This window comes from Molossus molossus, unplaced genomic scaffold, assembly GCF_014108415.1.
Source record: "Molossus molossus isolate mMolMol1 unplaced genomic scaffold, mMolMol1.p scaffold_m16_p_20, whole genome shotgun sequence".
Classification (NCBI taxonomy): Eukaryota; Metazoa; Chordata; class Mammalia; order Chiroptera; family Molossidae; genus Molossus; species Molossus molossus.
In genome coordinates, this window is record NW_023425356.1 from 38,997,067 (window position 1) to 39,013,213 (window position 16,147).

General features: G+C 46.5%; 1 protein-coding gene across 2 annotated transcripts in view; it reads right to left on the bottom strand.

Moving 5' to 3' along the window:
• Positions 1-16,147, bottom strand: part of PTPN14 (protein tyrosine phosphatase non-receptor type 14) — a 163,618-nt gene that overhangs the window by 73,402 nt on the left and 74,069 nt on the right. For both annotated transcript variants that reach the window (XM_036272478.1, XM_036272479.1), the window contains one exon: positions 9,819-9,988. In XM_036272478.1, coding sequence (XP_036128371.1) covers positions 9,819-9,988 — 170 coding nt within the window. The remainder of the gene's footprint in view (positions 1-9,818; positions 9,989-16,147) is intronic.

A 16,147-nucleotide genomic window follows, 5' to 3' on the forward strand; every position in this document is an offset into this window, starting at 1 on the left:
ACCGAACTTGCAAACCTAGGTATGTGCCCTGACCGGAAATCGAACTCATGACCTTTTGGTGTACTGGACAATGCTCCAACCAACTGAGCCACACCAGCCAAGGCAAAACAACCCTTTTTTAAGAGAATTAAAACAGTGCCCACTTCATAGGGTCCTACTGAGGGCTGAACATCACTGTGGATACCCAGTATAGCAGCTCACACAGAAATGCCAGCCGCCGCCATCATTACTATTATTAAACTGCGTCAGGAGATGGAATGTGGTTCTTCCACAGAACCTCCGAGAATCATGATATCCGCAGGCTGGGAAGTGTTAGGTCTCGTACTGGGTCAGACAACAGCCACACCATTAAGAACAGAAAAAGGATTCTGTGCGTGCTGACTCCTGCTGCTGCTCAGGCACTGCGGGCCCATGTACTGTGTGACCACACAAACACACCTGTCCCCGTCCTCCTCTGTCCCGACCTGCTGTGCCCCCAACCGCAGGTCCCAGCACTGGGGTTCCAGATAGAAGGTGGAGCAAAGAATTCTGGAACATCTACTCCCTAGGCTCCCCTCTTCCCCCAAGGTTTTTTTTTTTTTTTTTAATTCACTATTGAAATGAACACACCATTCCCAATCCCACCCATTATAATGATACCCCTCCAAATGCTAAGAATCCCTTATAAGGAAGTGGATGTCTTTTAAAAATTCAGAAAGCATAGCTGGCATGCTTTGACAGACAAACTCCTCTCCCCACCCCTCCGCTGAAGGTAAACACCACTGTGTGGGATCACCATGTTTGACTCAGCTTTGGAATAAATAGCACCATCTAAAAGTTTAATCCATGCTCTACTACAAACCTTTGTCATTCTGTGGGGTGAATGTGGAATCATTTGGAATCAATGAATGACTGAATGAACAAATGAGTGAATGTGTCTTTGAAAAATCAAGGAATACACAAGGACAAAATTAACACCCTGGCTTAAGAAATTGTTATTTTCAGAATGGCTCAACAGAAACACTTGTTTTCTGTTTGCTTTTGAGAAGTTCATTACAGAGCATCAAATATAAGTAAATACACATTAACCATATGACCGAAATGAGATCATTTTAACACTTTAAAGGCAAAGGTTTTTTTGAAAGTACTACTTCACCTATTTTCTTGTTTTAATAAACTTTGCTTCACTGATTAAAACATACAGAAGTATATCTTGCTTTATAAAGGGTGAAAATCAAGTGTCAGATGCACTGAAGACGCCTAACATTCCATGAAAGCTCCCTTTAAACATAAACGAAGCTCCTGATGTATTTCCTTTTGAAATTCGGATTTCCCCCTTCATTTACAGGGCATCTGCATGAATAATATCAACTGCTATTACTAAAGAATAATGATTGATTTTACTATTTGTTTTCTCTTCCCTAAAGGGAAAGAATTCCAAAGAAGCACCCAGGTGATGTTTAAAGGGTAAGTCATTTTATTTGTCTACAGTCGTCCCTCGCCACTTCGCGCTCTGTCTTTCGTGGCTTCACTCTGTGGCAGTGTTTTCAAATATATTCATTAAAAATGATCGAAACAGTGAAAATGATATAGCATGCGCTCGGTTGTCTAAGTCAATTATACACGCCTGTATTACAATAATAATTAAAATAACTGTACATATGGACCGTAGGCCTATGTATTCGAGCACCCCAGGAATCCTTCAACGCCAGATGCAACCGCTAGAGTCTGGAACGGATCAACCGTGACAAACGAGGGACGACTGTATACCTCGTTGTTCTCCTGCAGTGGGTTGCCTACATAACTACTTACCTCCCTGCATATCTTACAAATGGTGTCATTTTCCTGGGGGGATGAAGTGGGGGGGACAAGCAGCAGCTCCCTGCATTTGGAAGACCTGCACAAAGAAGTCGGCACTCAGGTGCGCTCTTGACTTAATAATTAAGACAAGTATAAACTTTGCAGAGTCCTCTTCAGTCAAGACATGAGGAAATCCTATTTGAGGATTGAGAAAAGCTATCAATCAGCTTCCCTAAAGGAAATTAAATTGATTTTGTAACAGCTCCCCAGACTGCGTAGGATGTTCCCGTGACTTGGGTCCGGGCAGAAATGGTTACCAGGGTCACATTATTTATTTTCATATTTGCATAGTATAAATTTTTTTTTTGTTCCCCTGCAGGCTTTTTGTATTTACTTTAATCACACCCATCACAGTAGATGCCACACAGCTGAGAGTAACTCACACCGTAACCGCAGAATAAGCAGAGGGGCATGAAGAGAGGGGATGGAGGGGTCCCGGGCAGGACTAGCTCCATAATTTGCAGAGTCCAGTGAAAAATGAAAATGGAGGGCCTGCTGTGCAAAAATTATTTCGAATTTCAAGAGGGCAGAAGCAGAGCCTGAAGCCAAAGGCAGGGCCCCTCTGAGCACCCCATCCTGTACAACTAACTGCACTCGCCAGCCCAAAGCTGGCCCTGGTCCTGGAAGACACCTGCCAGGCTCCCTGGGTTTCAGTAACGTTTAAGGACAAACTCAAATACGTCTCCAATAAATCAAACACATGGAAATGCAGTAACAGCTCCTTGGAGACACAGCTCTGGAGCAGCAGAGTGCTGAGATCCGCTCTTTCTTGCCCTCCTACTGACGAGCAAAATGTCTAACACGCTTAATGGAGGTGGGAATAAAACAAACCACGCGAATGGCAGGGCTGGTATTTTCCCCGACTAACCTCCTTTTGGGAAAGCAATTCTTCCTGCCTTCAAGATCGCTCCGTTGGTTCTAGACAGCCTTTTCCTCCACGATCCCCTCATACAGTACTTTAACCACACAGAATCATGTTGGGGATTAAAGCCCAGTATCAACAGTGTCTTAAAATATCTCACATGTCTGGCAGGAACAACCGCGTCCTCGACCATTCGCGGACAGGGGACAAGTTCCCATTCACCCGCCGGAGCTGGTCAGGACCAGGAGCTGCGGGTCTCAGCAGTGCTATCACCCTGGGGAACTCGGCCGCCGCGGAGGGACTGAAAGGGAGTCCCGATTCCCCAGCCCAGAAATTTTAAATAGCCATCAAAATGGCATTTCAAAATAATAAAAGAACTCAAAGAACCGGAGGAACAAAATAAATGGTGTTGTAAAAGGAAACGGAACATTACCATAATTAGAGCTTTTAAAAGAGACGCTAAACACTGGTTGGACGCAGACGTATTTCCAACAGCATTCAAGCAGATGGCAGGAGTTTAAGTGGGGACAGGGTGGTGTTTGCAAGAAAAGAAAAGGTGAAGAAAGCTTTTCCAAGGTCATCAGAACTTTGTCCTGAAGCCTTGTTTCAAAAAAATAAAATAAAAACAATCTTTGGGCCTTTAGGGGGATGTTAGGCTTCACCTAGTCTGGCCTGACCACCACTGTGCCACTGGGCCCTGGCCAGGTGGTTCAGTTGGTCAGAGCGTCACTCTGTGCACCAAAAGATTGCGGGTTCAATCCCAGGTCAGGGTGGGTACAGGAGGCAACTGATTGATGTTTCTCTCTCTCCCTCTCCTCTCTGGAAATCAATAAAACACATCCTCAGGTGAGGAATAAAAATAAGTAAATACATATGCCATTGGCCCAAAAATGTAACTGGAAGGAACAGGGTCCCTATCATCCTCTAAAAAGGTAAGAAATTAACTCCTTTGTCATTCAACGTCCCAAAAAGTTGCACTCACCCTCTTTCCGGTGCCTAAAAAGTGCAGTTTCCCAGGTAAAAAAAAAACAAAAAACAAAAAACACCTTACCCGTGAGTGCTTCCCAGACAGGAACGGCATTGAACACTGAAGACTGCCCCCTTACGATCCATCCAGAGATTAAGTCGTTTTTAAATCTTTTTGGGAATAAGGGCTGGACAGTTTACCTCGCGGACTAGCACAGAGCCTCACCTCTGAGATGCTGGGAGGCTGCACCCCGGGGACGGAGGGGGCCTGGGATGGGTCCCACAGCCCAGAGGTTCTGGCCAGCGGTAAGGAGCTGTGCTAAGACTGTCGCTGGTGTGTGGCGTGGCTGGTCTGCTTTGCTTCCATACAGAGCCCCCAAGAGGAGGGCGGCTGCCCGTCCCCCAACTCCAGGCTGCAAACCCGCCCTGGGAAAGAAGGCACGGTTGACCTCCCTGGGACAATCAGAAGCTCCTCTGCAAACACACCGTTCCACAGTGAGTAATGCAAAGACGGACGTGTTTGCGTAAAAGAAAAATGTCCCAGATTAAAATTTTTTTCAAACTGTGCCTGCATAGAGTCAGCAGCTTCAACTTCTGAAACCTCAATTCCCTCTTCAGAAATTACTTTGTAGTTGAAAAGTTCTCTCTTTAGTATTGGGAGGGGAAAAAAAAAAAAAGAACAACTCAAGAGGGACTTCCTCACTGGAGAAAGACTTGGAAAAACCCCAGAGCTGAACTCAAAGCAGTGATCTTGGCCAGGAGTCCCCTGGCTTCCCCTTGCTATTATTAAGTATCCTTCTGTTTGACTAAGAATTTCTCCGCCGCTCACAGGCCATCTTTTTTTCTCTCTGTGTCCAGAAAAATCTGAAAACCATGTGTTTATAATGAGCCCGTTGCTATGCAAATGATTAAAACACATTACAAAAGTCTTTCCTTTGAGTCAGGGGAGATGAACGGCCAGCGAGAGTCCCTCGGCTGAGCAGAAAAGCAAAGCAAAATGGAAAAAAATAATTATGACCGCCCCCATCCCTTGAGTCATTTTAACCAAAGGTTTTGGGAAAACCAACATTTTTAAAAGTCCCAAGGTAAGTAATGTCTTACAGTTTGGGGGGGGGGGGCAAACTTACTTCTTAATCTTTTTAATTCCTACCGTGTCCTGACTCATCCCCCATCTGTCTACCTGGGTGTGCCTTTCACAAGCTTCTGCACACTTCAGTAAGCACGTCGAGGGGTTTTTCTCTTCCTTTTATGTGTGCTCCTGTGTGAATTCTCCTTCTGATGTCGTCTGTCTTCTCCTTCAACTGTCACCTAAAACTAGGGCCTGAGCCCTCCATTTCTTCTCCAACGCGATCATGGTGTCTGGGCCGATTTCCCTCACTTACGAAGAGATTTATTCTTCAAAAGTCATCTCCAGAAGATGAGACACCGTACGTCAAAATTAATGCAAAAAAAACAAACGACGACAACAACAACAACCAGAGCTTCTCAATTTTCTAATTTAAAAAAAATCTGGCCTTGATCGTTTGAATAAAGCCCACTGCAAGTTTTCACGGGCGGGACTGTGGGGATGAGAATGAAATACATGCTTTTTAACTGTATCTTCCTTTCACCCCTACGTGTCTTACTGTGCATGTGTTCACACACGCATCAAACCAACAGAGTTGAACACTAAACTCTGTCTTTCTTCAGAGAGAAGTGGCTGGCCCTGGCGAATGCTATAGAACCTGTTTTACTCTCCAGAGAAGTAGCCAAACCATTGCAAACATGTGTTGGGTAAAAACAAGTTTGGTTGGCTCCAGACAAAGGCTTATTTTTTAAGCACAGATGGTTGAATGGTTGCCTCCTCCAACGGGTTTGCCCACAATGAAAGACAGATTTCTATTTCTAATCTATGCAAATATCTTACTCTGTGGGCATCACAAAGACTAACTGTTTTGTGTCCGACGGGGCAGATCCCAGGTGCTCTCAGATGCCATGGCCCATCTCCCACCTGAGATGCCTGGTGACTGGATAACAGCGGATGGCTGGAGCGTTAGTCACTAACCCTCCTCCTGCGGTGAGACATTCCTCTGGAATCCCGCCCCGGCACCACCGCTTCTACACGGCTGCTCGGCCTGGAAGACGGTTTCAACATCCAGATGGGACCCCGGATGCTTCTAAAACCTCCCAAGACTGCTCAGACTCCCCTCCCCTGCCACATAAAGGCTCCTAATGACCTGAGTAGCATGCTTCACCCTGAATTTAGCTCATCTATTTGTCTCGAACATCAAACCCAGAAACCTTGAGCATATAAAAATGTGATTCTACCCAAACCAAGTCTCCTTTATACTCTTTTTTTGTTTGTTTTTTTAATCCTCGCGCCAGGATATTTTTTGCATTTATCTTCAGATAGAGCGGGAGGGAGAGAGGGGGGAAAAGACAGAGAAATATCAATGTGAGAGAGACACATCGACTGACTGCCTCCCACACGACCGCAACTGAGGTATGTGCCCTTGGCGGGGATCAAAGCCAGGACTCCTTGGTCCACGGGCCAATGCTCTAACCACTGAGCCAAACCGGCCAGGGCTCCTTTATACTCTAGTCGATGTGCCTACCACCCACGGTAGGTTTCCCTGAATCACACCTGAGTCATTGTTGGTGGCCCTCAACTTCCTAAGTGTATGTTAGTCCTTTCTCTTTCCTTTCTCCCTCTAAAAATTTTCCTTTCTTTACTTAACAATATTTTCCCCTCTTATTCCTCCATCTCTCCAGGTTAAGTCTTTAATTTGCTCTGACACCCCTTGGGGCATTCTAGTTTTAAGGCCCCTCGGGGCAAGAAAAAGTCCTACAATGCTGAAAACACACACACACACACACACACACACTCTGTCTCTCTCTCTCTCTCTCTTTCTCTCTCCCCCTCATGCAAATCCAGCTCCTAACTTTAAACATCCTTCGCCATAAAAAGGTTATACCTGAAGTCCACATAGTTTAGTTGCAATGTTTAAGCATAAAAAAATGTCCTTCCAAGTTTTACATTATTTTCTTTGTTGGTTTTTCTGAGCAAATGACAGTGACAGAGTTCACTTCAGAATCCTGGGTTGGAGAACACTCTCCCTCTTCATCCAACTTCATCTTAAATGGACCAAGCTACCTGAGCAAAAAGTCTAACGGAAAAGGAAGGAAGGGCTTCCCAATCTCCAGCCTCAATAACCACCACCACCAAAAATTCTTCCTCTTTACCTCAAATGCTCTTTGCTTTGTTTCAGCTTATGAATGCACATATTGCCAGTCAAAGAACGCAGCGCTACTGTACTTGCCTGGGAAATCTAGAACTGTGGACAGCTCTAGAGGTTAACAGATGTACTGATTCCCAAATATGGATGAACTTCAGAAGCACCTCAGGAATATTACTTATTCTAAACACTACATCTTCCTGATCCCCAGCCTTAGACATTCCAATTCAGACTTCCAGTACAGCCCCGGAGTCCATGCTGATAACAAATACTCCAGTTCATCATGATGGGGCAGGTCCTGTCTGTGGACGCAGCTGATCGCCTGCAGCACCCTACCCCCCACGACGGTCTCCTGCAGGACACCACACGGGGGCTCCTGCCCTTTCATGTGCGTGCCTGGTCCACTTTTACATGGGCTTAATGATTAGAAACTATGTTCTTACATTGAGCCAAGTAACCGGAGTCTTTCAATCCTTCCTTCCTTCCTTCCTTCCTTCCTTCCTTCCTTCCTCTCTCTCTCTCTCTCTCTCTTTCTTTCTTTTATTTTTTTTTTTATCCTCACCCGAGGACATTTTTCCATTTTTTGTACAGATAGAGTGGGAGAGAGAGAGGAAGGGAGAGAGAGAGAGAAACATCGACGTGAAGGGACACATCGAGTGGCTGCCACCCGCACGACCAACCAGGGCTGGGGACAAACTGCAACCGAGGTACATGCCCTTAGCGGGAACCGAACCCGGGTCTCTCCGGACCGCAGGCCGATGCTCTAACCACTGAGCAAAACTGGCCAGGGCATTTTTTATTTATTTATTTTTTTTATCTTTCAATTCTTTGATCTTCACTATCAGCCCGAATTGTGTGTCCCAGAGCAGACACAGAACTCCTTCCCCAAAGTCTTCCATTTTCCTCAGGTGGTCATTTCTCCAAGTTTAAACAACCTGATTCCTTGAACTTCATAAAACACAATTTCTGAGTCCCTCACCATTACGACCGCTCTTCCTCCACCACAGACCTCACAGAATAAGTCTGTCTAAAGTAACAGACACCTGCCCTGGCCGGTTGGGCTCAGCGGTTAGAGCGTCGGCCCGAGGACCAGAGTCGCGGGTCTGATTCCCAGTCAAGGGCATGGACATTGTTACTCACTTCCTCGCAGTTAACGGTCCGAGAGCCACAGACAGCAAGTACTCATGCACCTAACGTGGTGTTCCTAACCGTGGGAAGTACTCGGTGAGCACGGAAAAGCCAACGGAAATTGTCCAGTTTTGAGGTGTAAATAATTTCTGGTACAGAAAAGACTTAGGTAAGTGAAATAACATGAAGACAGTGGGTGACAGTATACAACCAAGTGCTTCCAATGAGTGACACCTGAAAGACAGCCAGGTTTCCTGGGTCAGACTGTTCTCCATCTCATGGCCTCTGTTTACAGAAATGTCACCTATTTAACAATAGTGTTTGATTAAAAAAAAAAAACAAAGAAGCCCTGGCCAGTCTGGCTTAGAAGGTGGCTGACCAATGAGTCATGGGTTCAATTCCAGTCAAGGGCACGTACCTCGGCTGTGGTTTGTCCCCGGCTCTGGTCGGGGTCGTGTGGGAGGGACCCACTCCATGTGCCCCTCTCACATCGATGTTTCTCTCTCACTCCCTCCCTCCCACTCTATCTGTAGATAAAGGGAAACATGCCCTCAGGTGAGAATAAAAAAAACAACCCAACAACAAAGAAGATGGAAGCTATTACCTCAGAAAGGTATATAAGAATTTCAAGCCCATCCTTATTTCAGAAATTTGAAATCTAAGAAACTGCACACGCACTAGTCCAGTCGCACACTGCTCCTCTGTCTCAGCAAGCCACTGGCCTGCTTCGAAAGCACACGGAAAGCCAGGACCCAGGGGAGAGCTGGAACTGAAGAGTTCATGCCATTCCCTTTATTACCGAAAATAACCATGTCATGAGGAGCCACACCGCCCCCCAGGACATCTTCGTGGAAAACTCTTACAACAGTGAACCAGACTAACACCAACAAAAATGCATTTGTTTCATTCATAGGATCTCACATTGTCAGAACCTGAGGAACGTATCGAAACCCCTCTCTTTACAGATGAGGGGGAATATCATTTCCAGGACGTATTCTCTCCAAGGTTAAGCAGCCAATGAGCAGGAGGATGGGAACAACCCAGGCTAGGTCACCCTCCACCACTGGCTGCCTGTCTCCTCTTATTTAACCTCAGACCATCAAAACTCTCGCCCGCTCAACGTATTCCTCAACTCGACTCCCATCCGCAGTCCCCTTCAGAATCCTCAAATCCGAAGTCTGCAAGTACCTTTTGTTTGGGGGCCTTCTGAGGGAAGCCGTGGGCTGGATAGGAAATACATGGTTCACTTTTGTTATTCAATTCTTGCTTATTTTACCGCCGTCTCCACCTAATACTTCCATGCTGCTAGGCACGAAGTCCAGAGGCCACTCTGCCTTCTGAGCATTGGAGGGAATCCTGAGTCAGCTACAAATAAAAGCTCTAAAGCTGAAAAGCAACCAGGAAAGAATCCCCATCCACCTTGGCCGGTTTGGCTCCGCGGTTAGAGCATCAGCCTGCGGACCAGAGTCCCAGGTTTGGTTCCCGCTAAGGGTACGTGCCTCACTTGCAATTTATCCCCAGCTCCAGTTGGGGTCGTGTGGGTGGCAGCCACTCAATGTGTCTGTCACATCAATGTTTCTCTCTCTCTCTCTCTCTCTCTCTCTCTCTCTCTTCCTCCCTCTCAATCTGAAGATAAGTGCAAGAAATGTCCTCAGGTGAGGATAAAAAAACAAAATAAAAAAGAATTCCCATCCACTGCACCCTCTCCCCCACCACACACCCCCCCGAGGCAGCCAGCTCATCTGCTCCACGGCGGTCTCACGGTCCACCCGCACCCCTTCCATGGAATGCGGGAAAAAAGCTCCTACCTCGTGGCCTCTTGCCGCAGCCATGACACATTTGGCACGTAGAACATGACTCCGAAGAAAAGCAGCGGCTCATTAGCGAACTTGTCCAGATGTTTCTTCAGAGGTTTCTCCAGCTCCACCCATCGCGCTTGCTGGCTCTTGCTGAGAAACCAGAGGCCAAAGTAGTGCGTCTAGATAAAAGGGCAAAACAACATCAGTCTGAGCTGCGAGGGCCTTCCGGAGACCACACAGGGAACGGCTCCTGGGCCTCGCGTCCCCCTCGGCTCCCCAGCCCATACACAAGCATTCGGCTTTCCTTTCTAACTCGGGGGGGAATTAAAGAGAACCCACGTGTACACAACACTGTGATCGACACTGAGTACCCAGAGGCAGCATCCACACCCACCGCTACTGTTTGTCTAGGAGGTACCGCTGCACCCCTGTCAGGTCAAGGGGGCGGTGCAGGGTGGGGACCGCCCCGTCTTCTCTCCTCAGATCTCCAGGCTGACTTCCCTGTGGCTTCTGTGCCTCGTGACCTCACGTGGAGCATGCTGGCAAAGGCAAACCCCGTTCCTGCACCTCCTGCCAAGTAACTGATCACTTAGGACACAAAACCTTCTGCCCACTGAAAGCTTCCAGTGTGGACCTTTTTCATCCAGTACCAGATGTTAACTGAAAACGGGTCCACTCCCTTTGAGCTTCAACAGAGTCCTTTACAAACCATCGCCTGGACCACTTCATGACACGTGAGCTGCAGCAAATCTCTCCCCCGTGCCGAGTGTTCAGAGCGGAAGGGTCTCCGCGCAGCAGCCAAGGGGCCCAGCAGCCACGGGGGCCCCTGTTCTCGGCCGACTGTGGTGGGCTCTCACAGGCCAACGTGACAATGTCACCGGCAGGCTTGAAGCCTCACCCAGTTCAGTCCCGAACGACGTGCTAAGTGATGACAACAGGTGCTTTTAGGCATCCAATGCTGTCTTCAGACGCATCGACGCTCGGATGTCAGGATCAGCACAACAATCTCCAGAACCGAGATCACTGCTTTGGGAGCATTCTTTTCTATTGCAATCACAGCCTAGAATGCCTCACAGCACACCTGGACACCTGCCTTCAGAAGAATGTTTTCATGGCTGTGTGTCATTTCGGAAGGCATTCCTGTGCAGATGTCCCCCCGCCGCCAGCGGGCTCCCCCTCCCCGCTGCCGTGGGTCCACCCTGCCACAGCACTGCCCAGCCTGTCGCAAAGTTCGGACTCACTCGACTAGAAAACCAGGCATGGCCTCGCCTCCATGCAGCTACAGACCCAAGTGCTCTACGGGATATTTTCATACGATACATTCCGATGGGAGCAGTGATCTGACCGGCTTTCCTCCATGATGTTCCAAAGGGCAAGTTCGCACCAGAAGCCGATGCATTTCTTGAGCCACGAGATGCCAACAAACGGAGCCCAGGTTCTATTTCTATGAACTCAGACAAACTGGCTTGAGTGAATTCTGACCCTCCTGTTCCTTTCCCAGCTTCGGCGCGCCCATGAGCTGCTCAGCGAGATGGAGGGTGCAGACAAGGCAAATGCGGCCACGTCCGAAGAACACAGGCTGAGGCCAGCTCCTCTCCCAGCTCCTGAGCCACCCGAACCTCATGGGTGCTTCCTCACCGGTAAAATGGGGATGCTGATCACGACTATCACCCGCAGGATCCCAGGGGTGTAAATGAGGTGATGCCATTCGACTGGGCATTGGGGGGGCGCACATGTTAAGTAACCACTTTGGGAACGGAGCCTCATTCTGTGCTGCTGATGCTACTGTTACCATCATCCTTGTCGGGCTAAAAGCAGACAAGCTTCAAGAAGGCTGCTCGTCAGCACTACTGCACCCCTGTGAACCACAGGGTTAGAAAACAGAGGTTGCCTGGAGCTAAATGAGAAAAGGCAAGCCAGCCCGGTTGAGGGTCGACCCATGCACCAAGAGGACGCTGGTTCGATTCCTGGTCATAGGTTGTGAGTCAAATCCCCAGGGGGACATGCAGGAGGAGATCAATCCATGTTCTCACTCACTGATGTTTCCATCTCCCTCTCTTTCTCTCTAAAATAAAAAAAGAAAGGAAAAAAAAGAAAAGGCAAGCCAAAGTAGAAGCTGGAAAGCCCATTGATAACACAAAAATCTAAAAGATATAAGAAAAAATAAACAGCCCTGGCCAGTTTGGCTCAGCGGTTCGAGCGTCGGCCTGCGGTCCAGAGAGACCCGGGTTCGGTTCCCGCTAAGGTTGCTGTTTGTCCCCGGCTCTGGTTGGGTCGTGTGGGTGGCGACCACTCGATGTGTCCCTTTCACATCCATGTTTCTCTCTCTCTCTCCCCCTCCCACTCTATCCGAACAAAATATCAAAAAATGTCCTCGGGTGAGGATAAAAAAAAAAAGAAAAAAGAAAGTCACGAAGCAGTGCCTCCCCAAGATTTTCTTGGGTCTCATTACAGGTGTGGGTGGGACACTGGGACATCACTCTGATGCTGCCCGAGGGGACCTACGACACAGGCTTAGGCGAATCTTCAAATGAGGAAACCCGGGAACTTAATAAACGGGGACAGGGGCCGAGGCGGTTCTGCACTCTACCGAATCCCTCCGAGGGGCACAGTGCCGCAGAGGGTATTTTGGACGGCCAGCATGCGTTTGCGTATAATAAATGAGGTAACGTATGTAAACAGTAATGTGCTATGTAATAATTATTTTAGTTGGAAAAGAGCCCTTTTATAAGCATGGGTGGAGAAAGGGAGGGCAAACTTTACAGTTACTTAACAGGCCAACCATGATTTAGTATCTTTCACTAAAAGTAGTCTGGACATTTGGGGGTATAATTTTATAGGCCTTACTTCATTCAAATTATAACATTCACTCAAATTAGTAACGTTCAAATTATAAAGGGCCCACGGTAACTGCATAAACACTCTACGGTTGATTTTTCAAAAGAAAATTAAAAAAAAAATTTTTTTTTTACTCTCCTGTGTTTTAAAGGCTAGTATTTTTTAAAAGTGTTTTTATTGATTTTTTTTATTTTTTTGGAGAGAGAGAGAAACATTAATGTGAAAATGAAACATCTATTGGCTGCCTCCTGCACGCCCCCTACTGGGAATCAAGCCTGCAACCCAGGCATGTGCCCTGACGAGGAATCGAACCTGAACCTCTCAGTCCCTGAGACAACACTCAATCCACTGAGCCACACCAGCTGGGCAAATACTAGTATTTTAAATTTCCTTTTCTCACTCCCACCCACCTAATCATTAAACCAGACCTGATCTTTGCCCCCTCAAAAAACCTGAGAAAGAATATTCCATAGAGTACATATACACCCCATGCACATGCAAAGATAAATGCACCCACAGATGTATACACTGAAAGGGGGGTGATGAGGTAGGTGCAAGAGAAATCACGGTAAGGTCAGACTTGAGCCATCATTGATAGTACAGAGCTCTAAATACAAGGCAAACCACTTCTAATGCAAAAAAAGCCTAATTCACGGCATAAGATTTCTTTTGTTGTTGCAACACAGCCTTTTCATAGGACACGGGATCTTTCAGGGTGACCTGTTATGCATTTATCCAATAAAAAAATTACAGAACTACTCAAAATATGGGGTTTCCAATGCAGGGTGGAATTGGAGGAGACGGGTAACCTGGCAGACACAGTTTCTACTTACTCACAGTCCTAACAACCTAATTTTAGAAGTGATGAATTCAGTTATCAAATAGAAAGCGAAGTCCATTCATGAGATCCCCTCCCCCCCACACACACACACTGTTCTGTGAAGCCCAAAGTAACCCGCCACCCCACCACCCTCATTCTCTCTTCAGCTATAGCCATACTCCAGGGATTTACTAGAGGAGAAAAACCCTCTCAAAGTTCTTAGCCTGCTCTAGTCCAGTTGACAATATAGCACCAGTTTGTTCTGTCATGTGTGTACAGGAAATGCGATCAGAACCTAACAGCTCACTTAAACAACGTGCGCACCAACCAGCTTCCTGCGTGTTAGCCAGGAGACCATTCATCACGTCAGGCCCCGCTGGGACCACACAGGCCTGTTCACAACTGACTTGCTAATTGCAACTCCAGCTGAATTCTGGAAGCTGAGCCTCACTGTTAAACATGGCCACATGGGTGAGGAGCCCATGGTGGATGATTCCAAAGAGAAGCCAGTTCCTCCACCACCGAAAGGCTCCCCCTGTGCTGGCTGAGTACATGCAGGGAACACTCGCTGGCTGGGTCTCTGAGCCCAGGGAGAGGAACGCACCCTCGTTACTACACATGCGCCCTGAAGAACAACGCAGGGGAGCCGGTGTTTAGAAAGAGGCTACAGAGGGAGAGAGGGGGAAACATCGATTGGTTGCCCCCAACGTACGCACCCCCACCTGACAGCGAAGCGAACTGTCGACCTTTCAGTACATGGTACAACATCCAAACCACTGAACCACACTGGCCGGGGCCAGTCGGAAGTGTTTTTGATTCATCTGCTCATTTATGTGTGTTTTCCCCCCACTCTGGCTATTAATATAAGGAAAAGATTTCTTAAGGTTTTTTTTTTTTTCCAGTTTTGCGACCAATGGCACAGCTTTTACGCTAACGATTTGTCAGGGTTAGAGACACAGTCTTCACAATTACTAGGGGTCAAATCCATGATCTTATCTCAAGCATTCTGAAGAGTTAATCATCCAGAAGCAAAAGTTTAAACTTTCTCGCATGAAGCTGTAGTAGGTTGCTTGGAGTACCCGGTATTCCAGTTGTAAAGTTAGAAACAGAGATGGTATGCCTCCACGTGAAACACACGGGAATTCGATAAAGCACTAACACCTCCACCGAGGCGTGGGAAACGCTTCTCAAGACGACTACAGGCAGCTTCTGAAAGTGCACCTCATACCATCGCATTCCAGCGGCTTTGGAAAATAAGCCACTGTACGTCAGTGAGATAATTGTAAGGAAAACCACTCTACTCTCGGTAGGGCTGGGATTTCGAGAGCTGACACATCTATAATTAACAACTGCACCATCTTCAGTCTCCTTGCCAATCTCTTCAGAAAAGCACAGGAAAAGAAACTGCAGGGTAACACAGACCCAAGGAGCGAATCTCCTAGCCAAGAAAAATCACTCAGAATACGCAACAAGAGGAAGACTTACAAGTTAAGACTGGGGGAATTATTTCACCTACAATCTCTATGCCTAGAAAACAGACAGTGGGGTCAATTTACCTCACAGAATTGACATTAAAATTAAGCTAATAAGATTTCACATTATTATCATTACAGAGACAAAAAGCAATGCAAATTCAAAGACGAGAAATCTCCCAAGCAGACTACTGTTCATTCGATTCTTAATCAGTGTTGATTACTTTCGTCCACTGCACATACAAACATACATGGATATGGCTAAGGAGGTTATAAAATAAGGCAAATGCTGCTATTATCTGACAAGGTCAGGAAATTAGGTGTTCCGTTTAATCAAATATGCCCATAATCACACTGAAGTTACCATTTCCCAAAAGATTAGCATAAAAGCAAACCATAGAAATATCCTTAATGTAAGTTAGCTTTTCTTAGGTGATAGGAAATGCATTGTTATAATTCCAAATCTTTATAGATGCCAACCATTATGAAAATAGCAAAATGTGAGGCATCTCTACCATCATTGATAACATTGGATAAATCAGCTTTTAGAAAAGGCAAGAATATAAATTTGCAAAAGAAATAGGGGATAATTGGAGGATAATCCTACCCTATGAAATGACTATAAATTTTTTCTGTAGGTTCTTTTAAAAACCAGTGTTCTTAGTCTAGCCTTGGGGAGGTCCAGGAGTCAGCGAATTCACCCTCCCAAGAATGCTGGACTTCCTAACAGAACAACAGTTCTCTATCTTGAATAGACTAGCTGTGAGAAGTATCTCAGGCACCTTTGTTCACTTACTTACCCCTCCTCCATTTATTATTATTTTTTCTTTATTTATTTTAGAGAGAGAGAAAGGGAGAGGGAGAGAGAGATAGAAACATTGATAAGAGACAACACTGACTGGCCACCTTCTGCATGTCCCTCACTAGGGATTGGGCCCACAACCTGGGCATGTGCCCTGACCGGGGATCGAACTGGCGACCTCTTGGTGCATGGGTTGATGCTCAAACACTGAGCCACACCAGCTGGGCTCCATTTATTATTTTTCAACTAAAAGTAGAGTGAAGGTTATCCCTAAAAAAAAAATAACTCCAGTATATTTTTACATTTTATTAGACTTCTTTATATTACTGATTACTATTAACACGGCTCTCTTGCCTTTCTTAGAGCAGCACTGTTTAGTAGAACTATGTGAGCCACATATTTGATT